Genomic DNA, 19,608 nt, shown 5'->3' on the forward strand with positions numbered 1-19,608 from the left:
CCTGTTGTAGGAACCGCAGGGGATTGTGGTCTGAGTAGATGGAAATAGACCGATTCCCCTGTAGGTTAGGTTCGAAATGTTGCAGATTCAGGACGATGGAATGGAGTTCCTTTTCGATAGTGCTGTAGTTCTTCTGGTGAGGCTTCAACTTGTATCTGTAGTAGCTAACAGGAAGAACCTCCACGCCTCGTTGTTGCATCAGGACGCCCCCGATGCCGGTACCACTGGCGTCGACATTGATGATGAAGGGCTTCGTGATATCTGGAGAGGCGAGAATGGGATCAGAACATATAGATTTAAGTTGTTCAAAGGCAACGGTCTATTGAATGGTCCAATGATACCGTTGCTTGGGGCTGATCAGATTAATCAATGGTGTCGCTACCGTACTAAAATTCTTCACAAACCTACGATTGTAAGAAGCAAGTGCAAGGAAGTGCAGGAGCTGTTTTCTGGTCGTAGGTTTTGGGTAATGTTGAATGGCTTCAGTGTGAATTGTAAAAGGAGCTATGCTGCCACTCCCTATCACATGACGCAGATAATGCACCTTTGGGAAATGTGGACTTGCCCAAGTTGATGGTAAGACCGGTTGTCAGGAGCTTGGAGAACAATCGTTGCAGCTGGAGAAGATGTTCGCTCCAGGTGTTAGTTGCCACAACGATGTCGTCCAAGTAGGCGTAGGTGTGATCTAGGCCATAGATGACGCAGTTGATAACTCTCTGGAAGGTGGCCGGGGCGTTACACAGTCTAAAAGGAAGGCGTTCATATCTGTATAGGCCAAAAGGAGTGGTGAAGGCAGATATTTCCTTAGCTCTCTCTGTCAAGCTTATTTGGTAATAGCCTTTTAACAAATCAAGTTGGGATAAATATTTGGCATTACCTATTGCGTCAAGGATATCATCTATGCGTGGTAAAGGATAAGCATCCTTGACGGTCACAAGATTCAATTTCCTATAATTGGTACAAAGGCGTAATTTACCGTGCGGTTTCGGCACCAAGATGCAGGGTGAGGCCCAATGGGACTCACAAGGTGTGGCCAGCCCATGATCCAGAAGGTATTGTAGTTCAGCACGCAAAACTTCCTTTTTGTACGGGGTGATACGGTAGAAAGGTTGACGAATCCGCCGGGTAGCAGGAAGCAGCTGGATGTCGTGCTGAACCACATTACACTCCTGGGGATCATCGTTGAACAACTTCTGATGTTCATGAAGAACTTTTTTTGAGAGGAGCACTATTACTGTCCTGTAAATAGGTAGGAAGATCATTAAGGATTTCCGAGTTGGAAGGCACTGACTCAGAGTCAGAGCTTTCCGGAGGAGAAGCAGGGAAGGTCTCACTGTGGAGGTATGGACCTTTAAAAGTGGAGAGTGATATTAGCAGAGTGGGAGGAATACCTTTATTCTCCTTGAGTAGATTGACGTGGCACAACTGGGTCCTCCGCCGCCTATCTGGAGTCTCAAGAACGTAGTTGTGGTTGTTTCTGCACTCCTTGATGCGGTAGGGTCCTGAAAACTTATTTTGCAATGGAGAACCTGGGATAGGAAAATATGCCAACACGAAGTCTCTTGGTTTAAATTTCCTGATTTTGCTGCGTTGGTCAAAATGAGTCTTCATCCTCTCTTGAGCTTTCACTAGATTGTCATTAGCAAATTTATGTACTCTCTCTCAGTATGTGTTTTAAGTTTTGAAGAAACTGGGGCACATTCTGAGGGTCACTGAAGGTGGCATTACGTAGAGAGTCTTTAAAAGTTTTGAGAGGAGTACGGCACTTACGTCCGTAAAGCATCTCATAAGGAGATACTCCTAGAGACTCATTTGGGAGACTTCTGAAAATACACATTATGATGTCAAGTTGTTTATCCCAGTCTTTCATGGTTTCATTGCAAAATTTCTTTAGGAGTGATTTAATAGTTTGGTGACTACGTTCAAGAGAACCCTGTGAAGCAGGATGATAGGGGCTGGACAATACTTGAGTGATGTGGAACTCGTCCAGTGTCTTCTTGAAGAGATCACTAGTGAAGTTGGTGCCACAGTCACTTTGAACCTCCCGTGGAAGTCCATATTGGGTAAAGATCTTCAATAGTTGTTTTACCACCGTATCAGCCGTAACGTTCTTTACAGGAACTGCTATGGGGAATCTGGTAGTTGGACACAGAATGGTTAGTATATAAGTGTTGCCAGAACTGGTCCGGGGTAAAGGACCAACACAGTCTATGGCGAGTCTGTGGAAAGGCTCCGCAGGCACCAGGATGGGAATTAACGGAACCTTGGGAATCAGGATGTTACGTTTCCCTGCCATCTGACATATATGACACTGTTACACGTAACTTTTTACGTCTTTAACCATACCTGACCAGTAGTAGTCTTGTCTGATTCCGTGATAGGTTTTGTTAAAACCATAGTGAGAAAGTGTTCCGTGGGCCAGGTGTAGAATATCGGGCCATAGGCTGGTGGGAACCAGTTGTTCGACATTTGCCCAATCGTCATCCTCCGTCAGCTTACTGGGTCTGTACCTGCGGTAGAGCAACTGATTCTCTAGGAAGAACCCAGGGATACTGTCAGGTTGAGTCTCAGCCTGGAAGAATAATGGTGTTAATGAAGGATCTTCCCTCTGTAACTTACGGAACTCCAACATAGTAAGATTTGGTGGTAGGTTCCGATGGTCTTGAGGGACAGCGGTTGCAGTAGAGTCAGCTGGTTGCGGGCGTGCAGCTTGTGCACGGGTGGTCACAAAAACCAGAGGAGAAAATTCATCACCCTCTTGGATCTCTGCTGGAACATACTTAAAGATGGGATTGTCCACTCCAGAATCACATATCTGGGGTTTGTCCATGATGATCAGGTTGGAAGGTTGCAGATCTTCGGCCAAGTCATTGCCCAGGAGAAGTTGCACTCCAGACATGGGAAAAGGCTTTTCCCTGATGGCGACTTGGACTTCACCGGTCACGAAAAGATAATCCAGGTGGACTCTGGCGAGTGGATACGGAGTGGTAGCAGTGAGGTCAGTGATAAGGACAGTTTCCCCAGTGTAGGTTTAATAGGCATTTAATAGAAATAGGCACAGCCGATTTCAATATTATTGACTGAAGAGCCGTTGTGTCCCTCAAGATCTTCAATTTGAAACGTCCCTCCGCATCTATACTGTTGGCAGAGACAGTTCCAAGATACAAGTGTTTGCTGAAGAGAGAGATCATTAACAGGAATACCAACATTCATCACAGGCTTATCGGACTTTGGAGGAGTCTATTTGGGTTAGGAGTTTCACTATAGCCTTTGTATTGAGCTTTTCCACATTTATCTATGGTATGTCCATATTGCTTGCAATACTTACAATACAATTGGGAGCTCGTTTGATTGGTACTCACTTTGTCATAACTATACCAAGACTTCTTACTGGAAGGTGGATCTGGTGTTAGCCGGTGTATGAGGTTGTAGGTGTCAGCCGACTTCGCACATCTGATGTAGTCGGTTTCTTCTTTGTCTGCTAAATATAAACGGATGGAAGAGGGAGCACGTCTAAAGAATTCCTCAACTAGAATGAGGTTGACGAGTTCTGGAAATGTAGAGACATGTGCTGCTTCCAGCCATTTCATGAAATATCTTTTCTTTGTATTGGCAAATTCTAAAAAGGTGGTGGTACTTGCCTTTAGATAATCACGGAATTTTCGCCTGTAGCTTTCGGTAACGAGAAGGTAGGCGTCCAGAACTGCTTGCTTCAGGGTCTGGTAGTCATTCTCTGACGCTAAGGTACTGAGAGTAACCGCAGCCTACTTGTGAGATGCACTCTGAGAAGGGTAGACTATTGATCTTCAGGCCAGCTAAGTTTTTTAGCTAGGGTCTCAAAAGTGGTAAAAAAAACACGTCTACCTTTGTCTCAATGAATGGTGGCATTAACTTACTTGCATGGGAGACATTGAAGCTTACGGGAAGACTAGCGGTAGCTTGTTGGCGCTGAGTATGGTGTGTAGTTTCCAAGGTGAGTTCTTGTCGACGATATACTAGAACACTTGGCTTGCTGTTTATCGTGCTCACGTTGCATCTCCAAGTGAGGTTTTCTTGCTTCAAGCTGCTCTCTCCCGCTCACGCTGTAGGGCAGCCTCTCGTTCCCTTAGTTGTTGAGCTTCTTTCGCCAGGGCCGCCTCGCGTTCCAGTTCTTCCTTCTTTAGGGCAGCCTCATGTTCTCTTATCTGGACAGCTTCTTTTTGTTGTTGGAGAGCTTTTTTTTGTTCCCGCTCTATGTTTGCTAGTTCGAGCTTCAACTTCATAGCTGCCAGAGCATGTTTATCGGCAATAGAATAGTTTTCGTGAACATCAGAGTCTATGATTCCTTCATCTAAGAGGTGATCCAAGATAAGATTGTGCAAGTCATTTTTGTTGGCTCCTGGGGGAGCATCTAGTTGATACTCGTGTGCAAGAGTTAGTAATTCGGTCCTCTTGGCACGAGTTAAGTTCCCTACTTCACTTGCTGGATCATTACGAAATGCCGAGAGACAAAACATTTTGAAATAGCAAATAAGTGTACAACGAATATACTTGTGATATTTTAAGTGTCAGTAACAGGATGATGTGGCAACTGGTAACTATCCTGTGGAAATTTAATCGTTAACAATTAATGTTAATATTAGTATGGTAAATGATTAGTCAATCAAAATCGCAGGAAATCATGTACCCGGTACTCAATGTAAGAGAATAAAGGCAAGAAAATCCTACTAAATAAATGAAACCGATAGTTTCGAAAAAAATGAAACTTGTAATTGTTTCTAAAGTGAACAGGTAGTCCAAGAATGTAAGGATACCTTGCCGGGTCTCTATAGGACAGAAGCAAAGGTTTTCCTACTTAATTATATGATACTAACAGAATTGGCGTTCCTTGTGCTATGAAAAAAGAAAGCTAATTCCCTACCTGAGTAAATATCATCATCTCTGACCGACGTATAGGGGTGCCAGTGTCAACTGGTGACGAGAACTGCTGTTGAGGTCCCAACTCAACAGCGTAGTCCGTGCTAGAGGAACTATGGTCCTCTGTATCCTCCTGTGGTCGGATTGCAGAAGATAGGGTGTTTTGGCCCAAAGACAAATCAAAGTACCAGGGTACCAAAATGATGATCTGCCGTAATTTGAGAAAGGCCTCCAGTCACCACGTAATCCACAGTTATCCAACACTTACAATATCCTACCCTCGGAATACACAAAATACACAGCACCATATAAATATTAAAAGTAATGAAAATATTGAAAAGCAACTGTATCAAAGCCAAGTACACTTACCACAAATTGATGTTTAAGTACTAGTACCCGAGTGAAGTTCCGTGGACAGGCCCCCCATTAAATGTCATAGAAAAAAGAAGTGTAGGTGTTCAGCAGTCCTCCCAATGGCTGGTGTCAATGCCTATCACATTTAAAAAAAAAAAAAAAGATTATGACTGCGTAGCTGTGTGTCCTGTGGCAAAGTAAGGCAAAACAAGCAAAACAAATAGTATGAACAATGAAACTTTAATAAAATTGAAAACAAATTATGAATAAGACAATTCCTTGGCTATGTACAGTGCAAACTCACAAGATTATAAATTAAAAAAATTAACAAAATGATATAGTGGTGATGTTACTCTAAAATGGATAAAGACAAAATGAAATTAGCAGGTGCTGAGAATAAAGTGCTGGCTGAGAACATCCACTAATAGACAGAGCGTATATCAGATGGTTGTTTCAGCTTGAGAGCACAGGATATTCTAACTCCAATGGCTGGTGCAGGCCCAGACATCGGCTAGGTAGATGGCGCTAAGGTGCAGAGGGGCAGACGTCGATTCACCAATCAGAAGCGGGCAAGCTGGAAATGCTAGTTTGGTGATCGGCGACGATGGAGGGGGGGGGGGGAGTTGGAGGGGGGGGAGTTGGAGGGGGGGGGGAGTTGGAGGGGGGGGGGGAGTTGGAGGGGGGGGAGTTGGAGGGGGGGGGAGTTGGAGGGGGGGGGAGTTGGAGGGGGGGGGAGTTGGAGGGGGGGGGAGTTGGAGGGGGGGGGAGTTGGAGGGGGGGGGAGTTGGAGGGGGGGGAGTTGGAGGGGGGGGGAGTTGGAGGGGGGGGGAGTTGGAGGGGGGGGAGTTGGAGGGGGGGGAGTTGGAGGGGGGGGGGGAGTTGGAGGGGGGGGGGGGAGTTGGAGGGGGGGGGGAGTTGGAGGGGGGGGGGAGTTGGAGGGGGGGGGGAGTTGGAGGGGGGGGGGGGGGGGAGTTGGAGAGCGAGTGTGTGATACGTTTGCGCCTGGCAGAACGTATTTGACTAAATATGTACTACACTTGCTTGTAGTATCTAGATGTTGTAGATGTACTGAAGTAACATGACGATAGGAAAGAGCAGGCCAAATCTCTCTTGAAGGAGATTATCGTGACAAATATTATATTATATTATATATATATATATATATATATATATATATATATATATATATATATATATATATATATATATATATATATATATATATATATATATATGCAGAATAACCACATATGAAAAATAGAAAATTCTTAACGCGTTTTCGGCTAATTCGCCTTCATCAGAGCAAAGTAGAATGAAGATAAGATTGCTGATCAGACCTTTATATCCGCCTGGGCAGATCACCTGACCACCAAAAATAAGTGGAAAAAAGGAATTATAAGAAAGAAGGTAACTGCAGAAGGCCTATTGGCCCATACAAGGCAGCTCCTATATCTCCAAGTGCCATACGTGTTTAAATGATTGCTATATTGTTTTGACGTGCTATATTGAGGCTTAAATAAAGATCCAACTTGTACATACCGGGGCTCACATTAAGGCTGTTGTTACAATGTTTGATCAGAGCAGACTCGATCACGTTTCGTTCAACAAAATCCTTACTTTTAACAATACATTTTGCCCCTGTGAAGTCGATAGAATGATAACATAAACTGGAATGTAAATACAATGCACTGGAGTGCTGGGCTGTACGAATAGCGTATGAATGCCGTTTTAAACGCGAGGAAAGAGATTTACCAGTCTGGCCGATGTAAACACATGCACACTCATTACAAGGGATGGAATACACACAACCTGCTACAGACGAGGGCGAGTTCTTAATTAACATGGACTTAACTGTATTATCATTTTTGAACACTAGATTAATATTAAGGTTCTTCAGGGCTGGGGCAAGATTTACTAGACCCTCAGAATATGGTAAACGAAAACGCGTTAAGCATTTTCTATTTTTCATATGTGGTTATTCTGCATACTTGGATCAGTGTTTTTGTGATCATTGTTGCATATATATATATATATATATATATATATATATATATATATATATATGTCGTACCTAGTAGCCAGAACGCACTTCTCAGCCTACTATGCAAGGCCTGATTTGCCTAATAAGCCAAGTTTTCATGAATTAATGTTTTTTCGACTACCTAACCTACCTAACCTGACCTAACCTAACTTTTTCGGCTACCTAACCGAACCTAACCTATAAAGATAGGTTAGGTTAGGTTAGGTAGGGTTGGTTAGGTTCGGTCATATATCTACGTTAATTTTAAGTCCAATAAAAACAAATTGATCTCATACATAATGAAATGGGTAGCTTTATCATTTCATAAGAAAAAAATTAGAGAAAATATATTAATTCAGGAAAACTTGGCTTATTAGGCAAATCGGGCCTTGCATAGCAGACCGAGTACGACGTTCTGGCTACTAGGTACAACATATATATATATATATATATATATATATATATATATATATATATATATATATATATATATATATATATATATATATATTAGTATATTTTGGTAGCAGTCTGTTATGATCTCAGCCTGCAGGAGAAACGAGTCTCCCTCCTTGAGAGTTATTCGTCAAGCCTGACCTGATTAGAAGGTCTAGCGAATATTGAAGGATAACGCATATGTAAAATAGTTGGTTGGATATGTGTAACAGTTTGAGATTATGGGCAATGCAGAAGAAAATAGATAAATGACTGGCTAGGAGATGTGGACATTTTGCTGGAGGCGTGAGGCTCGCTTCTGGAGGACCTTGACCTCACTTGAGTGCCAGACATCGCAGGGGGAAGCCGCGCTCCGTTGAGCTCCCGTCAGAAGGGAACCCCTAGTGATATATCTCTAAGAGAAGAGAAGTGTGCAGACGTGCCAGCTGTGGAATCGAGCTGGGGACGTGTGGTCTCAAGTCGTGGACGATAATTAGTGAATATTAAGCCGCCCGGAGGCATTATTGTGGGCTGTGTGGAGCGCCCTGACTAGACGCCGTCAGAGGGAAAACGCCCTCGATCAGTTAATCTGTGGTAAGCACGATATACGCCAGTTCATAGTGATTGTTTGTAGTTGGTCGTGTGCCCAGCGACGGTAGCAATGTTTATTTATAGGTTAGACATGTTTTAATAAGGCAGAAGGCCTGAAATAGGAGAGTGAAGAGGGAGGAGCACGGAGCGACGTCCATCCCCTCTGAGCGCTGGCGGACGACTGAGGGAGCCTGGCTCTTGACGGAGGAAGACCCTCCCAGCGAGTGAGGACCGCCGCCAGGCGAGGTGGAGTATGGACCCGCCCAAAACGGGGGAGTCTACTCTCACTGTATGTAGAGAACAGATAGAGGTTTGAGGCAAACATATTGTGTGAATATTTTTTGTTTATGTGTTAAAGGGGAACATTTTATTGGAACGTCGATGGGTTGCAGGTTTGTTCTTTGGGGAAGAAGTTGCTGAGAACTTCGAAGCCAGCAGATGATGTAGCTGATGAGACTCCAAGGTAGTGGAGCAGAGGACCTCGAGCTGTGAGGAGAAGCAGCAGTGAAGAGGAGTGTCACGTGCTTCTGCAGAGGTGGAGAAGCACCATAGTTGCTCGGGGAAACTTCATGGTGTAGCAGCCAAGAGAGCTGTGGAGGAACCTAGCAGAAGGGTGAAGCACCGTAGTTACTCAAGGAAACTTCATGATAGCAGCCTGGAGGAGCTGCAGAGGATCCTGGTAGTGAAGCCCGGAAGAACCTAAGGATATTAGGGTTGTGAACTTCCAGAGGTGGAAGGGGAAGTTCTGGTGGATTACTAGTAGGGAGTTGATAGTGTTTGGTTGTCATTAGCGTGCAAGACGCAATGAGAGGTGAGTGACTGTTGGCATTCTTATGTCAAGGAGTTTTTATACTGAAGTATCAATGAACATTTATACTGGTATATGTTATTGCATTCAAATGCTGATTTTCTATATATACATTATCTTGCCGATAGTGCAACAGTGTATGTAGGCTTGACCAACTTGAGGTGGTTAATGGTATCAGGTGGCGAACCAGGAGATAGGATACCCCTTGATAAGCTGATAATAGAGTTCTGATGGTGTTGGAGTGCAACCTGATTGTGATATTATAGAGTATAGGATTCATTATTATTATATGTGTGTATGTATCGTGTATGTGCTTTGTCAAGTAAATGTGTCACAATTTGCTGGTGTTTGCCCTTGTCCTAGTGAGGCTTCCCAGGAGGTAGTAAAGAAGGAGAGAGAGAGAGAAAGAACCAAGAACCACTGCTGTGGACAGGGTAGGAGGTAATACTAGTAAGTCATAGGGGATTGAGGAGATCATATCTCATAAGGAGAGAGTGGGGAGTCACAGCGGCTCGAGTGGGTGTGTGCACGTGACAACGAGGCTAAGTGTTGGAGCCGCATCCCCTAAACGTGTGACGTCGAGCCCCTCTCCAAGAGCCAGAAGCGCCAAGGGTGATCTCCTAGTATAAGCACTCTGCCGAGTTGTGGGTTGGGTTGTCCATAGAGAAGGATCAACGACGACAACACCAACCAACCCACGAGTCTGTAATAAGTCTTTCTTGTAAACATATGTTGTTGAATATGACCGAAAAGGTTAGATTTAAAAGTTATACATGGACTACAGGACGACCTGGACAAACTGGTGGAATGGTCTAGAAAATGGCTACTAAAGTTCAATTCAGGAAAGTGTAAAGTAATGAAATTAGGCGAAGGTAACAGGAAACTGAATACATTGTACCATCTGGGAGGTGATATCCTGCAAGAAGAGTCAAATAGAGAGAAAGATCTGGGGGTTGATATCACACTGAACCTGTCTCCAGAGGCCCACATCAAAAGGATATCTTCAGCGGCGTATGCTAGACTGGCCAATATAAGAACTGCCTTTAGAAACATGTGTAAGGAGTCGTTCAGGACCCTGTATACCACTTATATAAGACCAATCCTGGAGCATGCAGCTCCAGCCTGGAGTCCATACCTAGTTAAACACAAGACGAAGTTAGAGAAGATTCGGAGGTATGCCGCTAGACTGGTCCCGGAACAGAGGTATGAGCTACGAGGAAAGGCTAAGGGAGCTGAACCTCACATCCCTAGAAAACAGAAGAGTAAGAGGAGACATAACCACCTACAAAATTCTCAGGGGAAATGACAGGGTGGACAAAGACTAACTCTTTAGTACGGGTGGGACACGAACAAGGGGACACAGGTGGAGATTTAGTACCCAGATGAGCCACAGAGACATTAGAAAGAATTTTTTTTCAGATTCAGGGTAGTTAACAAATGGAATGCATTAAGTAGTGTTGTGGTGGAGGCTGACTCCATACACAGTTTCAAATGTATATATGATAGAGCCTAATAGGTTCAGGAATCTGAACACCGGCTGATTTACAGTTGAGAGGTGGGACCAAAGTGCCAGAGATCAACCTCCGCAAACACAACTAGGTGAGTACAACTATGTGAGTACACACACAAAGAAGCAGCCCGTAACAGCTGTCTAATTCCAAGGTACATATTTACTGCTAGGTAACAGGGGCATCAGGGTGAAAAAACTATGTCCATCTGTTTCCACCGGCACCAGGAATTGAACCCCGGACCACTGGACTACGTATCCAGCGTGCTGTCCACTCGGCCACCAGCGCCCTGGTTCCCCCTAGATCTGTACACACTTAGTTGTACTCACCTAGTTGTGTTTGTGGGGGTTGAGCTCTGGCTCTTTGGTCCCGCCTCTCAACTGTCAGTCAACTGGTGTACAGATTCCTGAGCCTATTGGGCTCTATCGTATCTACATTTAAAACTGTGTATGTGGATCCCCTCATGTTGGAATCTGTGGAAATGAACGAGCAGATGTGCTGGCTGCTGAAGGCACTGAAGGAGACCATATTGAATAATTCATACCAAAACACTTCTCCAAATTCGAGGTATTATCAGGTAACAGAGGAAAGGATAGAAGAACCAATCAGTGAATTTGTACGCTGGTACAATTTGGTTGCAGCTGGCAATCCTAATCACTATGGACGATGAGGAGGTAGCTATGGGAGAGACTCAGTAATAGCAAGAATCTGTCTTCAATACAAATATCCATGGGGATTCGGAATGGAAGCAACAGTTGAGCAGCAGAGTAGCAGAATCTGTAGTGAGAGTGACAAACACCGCCTGGACTACTACCCATGAGAACGTGAACATAATTAGAACTCATTAAAAATAAGTGTAGAATAATAAACTCCACATTGTTTGAGTTAGGAAAATAGTATTTGTCAAATATAGATTCTGTTCTTAATTTAAAAGATTCCCCATTTTGCACCCGCAAGATAACGTAAGTTTTTAAGGGTTAACAAATGTTAATCTTCTTGTTTCAGAAGCTGTTCAATTGAGAGAGTTAAGCAAGTCCCAGCTATGCCTGGGTACAAGTGACAGGATGAACAACCCAGTGGGTTTTTTTTTCCTATTGGGGAGTGTTGTACATGCTGCTATGGCGGTATGTCCACTCACAGGCTGAGTGGCGCTGCCCAATAAACTCGCCACTCGGGGAAAAATAAAAATTTAAATAATCAGGCTGACATCATGCAACCCTGTAATACATTAACAATAATGACCAGACTGGCATCATACAACCCTGCCATACTCTGGGTTTAACTGGGAGGCGGTCGGCCGAGCGGACAGCACGCTGTACTTGTGATCCTGTGGTCCTGGGTTCGATCCCAGGCGCCGGAGAGAAACAATGAGCAGAGTTTCTTTCACTCTATGCCCCTGTTACCTAGCAGTAAAATAGGTACCTGGGTGTTAGTCAGCTGTCACGGGCTGCTTCCTGGGGGTGGAGGCCTGGTCGAGGACCGGGCCGCGGGGACACTAAAAAAAAAAAAAATAGCCCCGAAATCATCTCGAGATAACCTCAAGATACACCAACAACAATAACAATTAAAGAACGATATGCGAAAATGTATTGTAATCCTGGGTTCAACTGTGTGCTCACTGTGCAAGTTTGAATCCTCCTCAGTGTCCTACTGATTTTTGTGTGTGTATACGCTTATGTGATGTATCAATGAGTATAACCGATATATAAAATATATTCTTAAGAATATGACAAAGGCATTATATACAATATAAATAATAATAAAACAAAGCATCTGTAACGAATAAAGAAACGTCAAATGGCTGTAAACATGTTGTAAGTAAGTTGTGCTCTAAACTTTAACACAAGGCACAGCCAATATCTACAACTAATGTTGAAAGCATCAAATACGTTCGAAAAACAACAAACATCTTAAAATTACAATGAGACGGAAGACTAATTGACAAAATCTCAGAGATCAAAATTTTCAACACAAAGTGTCTTCAATACTTGCTTAAATGAATATGATAATTGTCTGCCTTACCTTCTCACCATGTTGATCTTCAAGGTTAATATTAAGACCAAGGGATCCAGATATGAAGTCATTTTGAACATCCACCACCACCAGAGCCGTCACAGGACGCAGCACCTGCAACAATCACCGTCACTCTGCTAGACATATTAACAGTAACCACCCACACATTGCAGTACACATTACTAGAGTCACAAACAGGATAACATCCGGAGCATTTACGACGCTGCTAAACATTAGAAATCTCATTTATAATCGTAAATATGGACTCCTTCAAGGTATTATACAAAATACAGTAATACTGTGAATACAGCAACGGCTTAGAATATTCATCTTTTTACCCCCTCCCCACAAAAATAATTTAAAGGCCAGAGTTTTGCAAAAGGATTATTGTCAGAACTCTTATGGTTAAGCTACTTAGATATGTTAGAGTGTGAGGAAAATTATACCTCTACTTAGAAGAACTAACTCGTCGGTAATTATATTCCTTCCAAAGTTCAATAAACTAATATCCTAAATTGAGTGCTGTGATCATAATAGAATATGATTTCATCTAATGTACAAGACTACGAAAATAAACCAGATTGGATTTGGTTGTTGTTACTGTGACGAAGTCAAGCATATATTTTGGGCTTGATGGCCTAACTGTGGTGATCCACTTGCTTCGACATTTGAACATCCAGGTGGTATTATGTTAAGCATTCACAGTTGTTGACACCACTATCTGCATCCTATTGGGAGACTTGTTTGATTAAATTTATACTATATCCTTCAGAATTGAGGAGTAAGTAATTATTAAAAAAAAGCACCAAACAGAGAAGGCTATATAACACCATCAAATGCACAAAATAATCAGAGGGTGCTAAATATCACCAAGGATGCCAATACGAGAACAGAAATGCATGAGGCGAACGGTATCAAAAGTTTCCGATTCACCAACGATTCTTTCAAGGGCCAAGTGACCACGGGGGATGGTCGGAAAGTAAGACACGCTCATCCTGGAAGTCAGGACTTTCAACAAAGATATGCACGACTGTAAGAGGGACAATTCAATTTGGACAATAAGGAGCAGGACAGCGCTCCATTAAGTGACCATGAGTTAAGCGAGTAAGGCCAACACATTACCTTGATAGAGCCGTTTCCCACCGCCGGTTACGGTGGCAGGAGGAAGGCCACAGGGATACACAACGCTTAAGAGTACGCAGTTTGTTACCAACTACAGAAGACCAAAAACCCTGCCAACGAGCAGGGATGTAGGAATGAATAACCGGGTAAAAGTCAGAATAAGGAATACCTTACGGGAGATGGGACAAGAGCTGAAAGCATCTCTAGCGGCAGCATCCACACGCTCATTTAAAAAGAGACCAATATGACCAAGAACCCAGCAAAAATATGGATTTAAATTTACTAGAGATAAGAAACAGCCAACGTTGAATATCTACGACCACCAGATGGACAGGATAAAAAGACCCTAGAGCCATGAGGGCACTACGAAAGTCGACTACAACCACAAAGGAGGATTGACAACGAGAAAGCAGGAGACGGAGAGCATAGAAAATAGCATAAAGTTCCACTGTGAAGACGCTAGTCTCTGTAGGAAGGCGACATATAAGTGTGGTCAGAAAAAACACAGTAGCCTACACCGTTCACAGACGTAGACACATCGGTGAAGATGGAAAAGGTGCAGGAGTGTGAAGAAAAGTGCTCAAGGAAGTCAAGGATGTACAAAACTTTGGAAGGGGGACTCTCCACGGGGGGCGGGGGGCAAGGAAGGGACAATATGAGGAGAAACATTAGAAATACAAATGGAAAGAGAATCCTTGTAAACGAGATAGCTGAACAGAAAGAGGGAGGTGGTGAAGAGGAACAGGAACTACAGGAGAGGCTAAAGTCAAGGCACAACAGAGGCGAGAGGAAGGATGTTTTAAGGACCGCGCAAGATAGGGAAGACAGTAATGATCACGGCGATCCTGGAGAGATAGGATGCCAGTGTCAACGTACAAGCTGAGGGCGGGAGTCGAACGAAAGGCACCAGAGCTGAGGCGCAACCCAGCATAGTGCAAAGCATCAAGACAGCGAAGCGTAGAAGGAGAAGTGTACAAGTAAGCAGGGCAACCATAATCGAGTTTAGACAGGAAGAGAAAGAGAGAGGAATGTAAAGAGAGGAGCGTGCGCCTATCCGCACCCCAAGAAGTATGGGACAAACCCTTAAAGAGGGTAAGGGCCTTAGAGCATTCAAATCGGAGATAAGAGATATGGGGCGACCAAGAAAAACGAATGTCAAAGATTAACCCCAAAAGCTAAGTGGAATTCTTGTACTCAAGGAAATGACCATAAAGCGACAAAGAGGGACGAAGAATAATGTGCTTCTGAGTAAAAGTGATAGCACAAGTCTTAGATGTAGAGAACTTTAAGCCATGATCAGAGGCCCCAGACGACACGGGATCAATCGCAAGTTGAAGCCTCCATTGAAGGAGAGGATTCATCACCCCGACAACAAAGGGAAAGATCGTCAACATAGAGGGTGGAGATGATGCCAGAAGGAAGGGAGGATAGAAGACCATTGAGGGCAACCAAAAGAGTTGTGCTCAGAGCATTACTTTGGGGTACAAGCCTTGTCCGGATCAAAAAGGATGGCAACAACGGAGTTATTCACAGCAAGAGTAGTATGAATATAGGCCTTCAAGTTCACCAGGACATCCATTGTGCTGTGGCACTTGCGAAAAACAAATTGAGAAGGGGAGAGGTAGTGATTGTGTTCTAAGAACCACATCAGACGAACGTTAACATACGTTCAAAGAGCTTGCAGACACAACTTGAGGGCATTAGGGTGGAAGTCCTTGGGGGATGACCCGAGAAACCCTGGTTTCCGAACAGGGAGGACAACAGCATCGAGGCAGTCCTCAGGGATTGACGACGACTCCCAGACCCGATTAAACAGACTCAGTAAATACCGAGACGTACATGGAAGGAGATGCCGTAGCATCTCATAATAAATGCCATTGGAGCCCGCCGCCATAGAACCGCAAAATGCCAGAGCAGACTAAAGCTCAGAGAGAGAGAAGGGATCGTTATAGGAAAGGCTGACAGGGGTACAGAAATTTAAAGGTCGAGATTCAGGAATAGGCTTACGAAGAAGGAAGGATTCAGAAAGATGAGAACCTGAGGTAACAGATGAAAAGTGAGAACCCAATTCGGTCACAACCTGCAACGGGTCCGCCATAAGATTACCACGGAGGTGAAGGACCAGCAAGACATGGGGAACGAGCATACCCACTATTTTGATACGCTTCCAAATCAGTTGCAGAGGAGTTTCGGACGTAATGGAGGAGATATAAGGCATCTAACACGCACATTTAGCCATATGGATGGACATACGGGCCACTGAACTCGCTTTCTGAAACAAATGAAATCCACATTCCACCAAGGAAAGCACTTCCGCGTTCCCCAAGAGGAAGAGCGAGGAATAGAGCGAAAGGCAGCATTGAAGATGGTGTCATGAAAAAGGAGGGGGGACCGAGGGAGATGCAGAATGGAGAGGTCAGAGATAGTAGCACGGAGGCAAAAAGAGGCGCCAATCAGCCTCGGCAAACCGCCACCTAATGAAGGAGAGGGGAGGGTGAAAAGAGAAAAAGGTAACAAGGATGGGAAAATGGTCACTGCCATGGAGGTCATCAAGAATCTGCCACTCGAAATCTAAGTAAAGAAATGACAAGCAAAGAGAAAGATCAAGACAGGAAAGGGTGCGAGTCTGAGAGTCCAAATGAGTGGGCTCACCTGAATTCAGAAGAGACAGGGAGGAAGAGAGGATAACAATTCAAGAAGGCGACCCTGGGTGTTTGTCAGAACATCACCCCAGAGGGTATGTTGACAATTGAAATCACCCAGCAGGAGCACAGGCTCTCACAAGAAGTCCAGTAGCTGTTTAAGATCGGGAAGAAAAAGTGGGACAGTTGGGATGAGATAAATGGAACAAACCATGTACCATTTACGCACAAAGACACAGGCAGCAGAACAATGGAGGGGCGATGGAAAAATTAAGTGGACGAAGGGAACATCAGAGCAAATCAAGAGAGCAGAAGAGTTATGGGTCTCAGCAACCACTGGGTGAAGGGGGGGGGGAGAAACCAATAACTATGGAAGCGACCAGGACAAGCACCATGCATCGGCTCCTGGAGACAGACACGAAGGGGCGAAAACTGTGAAATGTTAAGATGGATTAGAGCGGCTGTGGCGGGGACGGCAGTTAGAACCTCTAGAGAGGGGTCATCAGGCGCAGTAGTCACAATGAGAGATGGAGCCGTGCAAGGGGACGAGGTTGTCACCTCAGAGGGCTTGGGGCTCGACCCAATCACAGAGGAGGGAAGGGAGCTGGAAGGAGCAGTCTGCTCTGGGCCTAAACCGGGCCCTGTAGCAGGGGCGACAGAGCCCGGTCATCATCCAGGACAGTCCAACTCAAGGGCCTGGTCGCCCACCCCATGAGCCTGGGTAAGAGAAGTAATGTTGTCATGCATCAATCAATTTAAACGTTTGAGACCTGGAACCAAGGGATACCACCTACCAGGGCAGCCAGGGAGGCCGAGCGCTGGCCAGTGCAGGAAGGGTGTGTCGTCCCCAGCGGTGCTCCCTCTGTTCAACAGGTAAGTCCTACTATATCGTCAATTCTCCCACACTGGTGCTAAGACCCTATTCCAACTATCTCCCCAGCCTGGACACCCAACCATCCACTCAGGGCAGCCCCCTCACGGGCGGCCCCTCCAGTGGGTGGTTTGATGGTTCACAAGGCGCCTAAGTGGTGCCCTTCTGCACATACACCACCCAAAGAGGGGGCAGGAGAGGGGGGCAAAGGCTACCCATACCAGTCCCAGGGAGGTGTATGTGAGCCCCTCTCCATGGCAAGGAAGCACCATGGAGGGGTTCAGATTTGAGGATTTGTCCTATGTTGAGCTTAAAAGACTATTTGCAATTTATGAACTAATAAACTGAACAATTATGAGTTATACCGCCGTTATTATAATAGTATTAATTACGATAATATAAGAACCGATGAAACGTTTGTGACCAGTTCATTTCACGTCATCACGAGAATTACGTGACTAAATTAATAATCATCGCTCTGATAATTAGATAACCACAACTTGTATGCCTTCTAACACCAAACATATAAATATAATACTTAATTTGATCCTGTGAGGATTTGCATTAAACCAACGCTACTCTGAATAAATATTGACTATTGCATGAATGCATGTGGGAGGCAGAGGAAGACTTGCTGGGACTAAGATGTGTGGTGTGGCATTTGTTTGACCTGTTCACCAGTTGATGGCTAACAATGCAGATACGTTTACAAGCCGAAGACAAATTTTGTTATGTCTGACCTGAAGAATACCTGCTGTTTTAGGCACAAAATATGGTAAATACAGCGTTATGTGAAATGGCAATTATTCTAGTTAGATAGGCATGAGCTTGGTTATGCTGAGTGACAATCACTTATCACAAGTAAGCAACATGGATTAATATATAACCAGTGTGAATTATTAGTATTAAATCATTAGTATTAAATTATTTGTCTTAAATTCTTGTTGTTCCCCAATAAATATTAAATTGCTGGTAGGTGCTGCTATGAACCATGGCAAGGAGCTACGAGCCCCGACGAGGAGTGGGCAGCTACGAGCCCCGACGAGGAGTGGGCAGCTACGAGCCACGACGAGGAGTGGGCAGCTACGAGCCACGACGAGGAGTGGGCAGCTACGAGCCACGACGAGGAGTGGGCCACTACGTGCCACGACGAGGAGTGGGCCACTACGTGCCACGACGAGGAGTGGGCCACTACGAGCCACGACGAGGAGTGGGCAGCTACGAGCCACGACGAGGAGTGGGCAGCTACGAGCCACGACGAGGAGTGGGCAGCTACGAGCCACGACGAGGAGTGGGCAGCTACGAGCCACGACGAGGAGTGGGCAGCTACGAGCCACGACGAGGAGTGGGCAGCTACGAGCCACGACGAGGAGTGGGCAGCTACGAGCCACGACGAGGAGTGGGCAGCTACGAGCCACGACGAGGAGTGGGCAGCTACGAGCCACGACGAGGAGTGGGCAGCTACGAGCCACGACGAGGAGTGGGCAGCTACGAGCCACGACGAGGAGTGGGCAGCTACGAGCCACGACGAGGAGTGGGCAGCTACGAGCCACGACGAGGAGGGGGCAGCTACGAGCCACGACGAGGAGGGGGCAGCTACGAGCCACGACGAGGAGTGGGCAGCTACGAGCCACGACGAGGAGTGGGCAGCTACGAGCCACGACGAGGAGTGGGCAGCTACGAGCCACGACGAGGAGTGGGCAGCTACGAGCCACGACGAGGAGTGGGCAGCTACCAGCCACGACGAGGAGTGGGCAGCTACGAGCCACGACGAGGAGTGGGCAGCTACGAGCCACGACGAGGAGTGGGCAGCTACGAGCCACGACGAGGAGTGGGCAGCTACGAGCCACGACGAGGAGTGGGCAGCTACGAGCCACGACGAGGAGTGGGCGACATGTTAAACATGAGGGTGACTCTGGCCAACAGACAGGACTACTAAAGACGCTGGAATGCAGATCTACTAAACAGCTGAACTGTTAAACCTTATTGATTAATAACAAAACAAATAGAGCAGGAAATTAATCTAGTTTAGTTAAAGTAAATAAATACCAAAAATAAAGTTATATATAATTAATTTATTAATCCTGCTTTATCTCAATTAAAACTAAGCCCCCTCACTGTGGAAATATGTGAAACTCATATTTACCTATGATATATGGTCTGCTGCTAAATACTTGATATACATCCTATTACTGAATGTTTTATTATACAGTCCACTCATGAAGGAAACTAAATATACAAATAAACTTTGGCACATAATTCCAAAGATGGATAGTTAGCAATATTTGTTGATAGAAGGCCATCTATCTATGGTATTCTATATATTATGGTTTTATGGACCATCTAGA

At 45.0% G+C, this 19,608-nt stretch overlaps 1 protein-coding gene across 3 annotated transcripts in view; it reads right to left on the reverse strand.

Annotated features, from left to right (window-relative positions):
• The window catches only part of LOC123748977 (nicotinamidase), a 232,780-nt gene that overhangs the window by 128,446 nt on the left and 84,726 nt on the right, over window positions 1–19,608 (reverse strand). For 2 of the 3 annotated variants that reach the window (XM_069321296.1, XM_069321295.1), the window contains exon 4: window positions 12,635–12,739. The exons of the other annotated variant lie outside the window; for it this stretch is intronic. In XM_069321296.1, the coding sequence (XP_069177397.1) occupies window positions 12,635–12,739 (105 nt within the window). The remainder of the gene's footprint in view (window positions 1–12,634; window positions 12,740–19,608) is intronic. 3 annotated transcript variants of the gene reach the window in all.

Source organism: Procambarus clarkii, chromosome 9, assembly GCF_040958095.1.
Source record: "Procambarus clarkii isolate CNS0578487 chromosome 9, FALCON_Pclarkii_2.0, whole genome shotgun sequence".
Classification (NCBI taxonomy): Eukaryota; Metazoa; Arthropoda; class Malacostraca; order Decapoda; family Cambaridae; genus Procambarus; species Procambarus clarkii.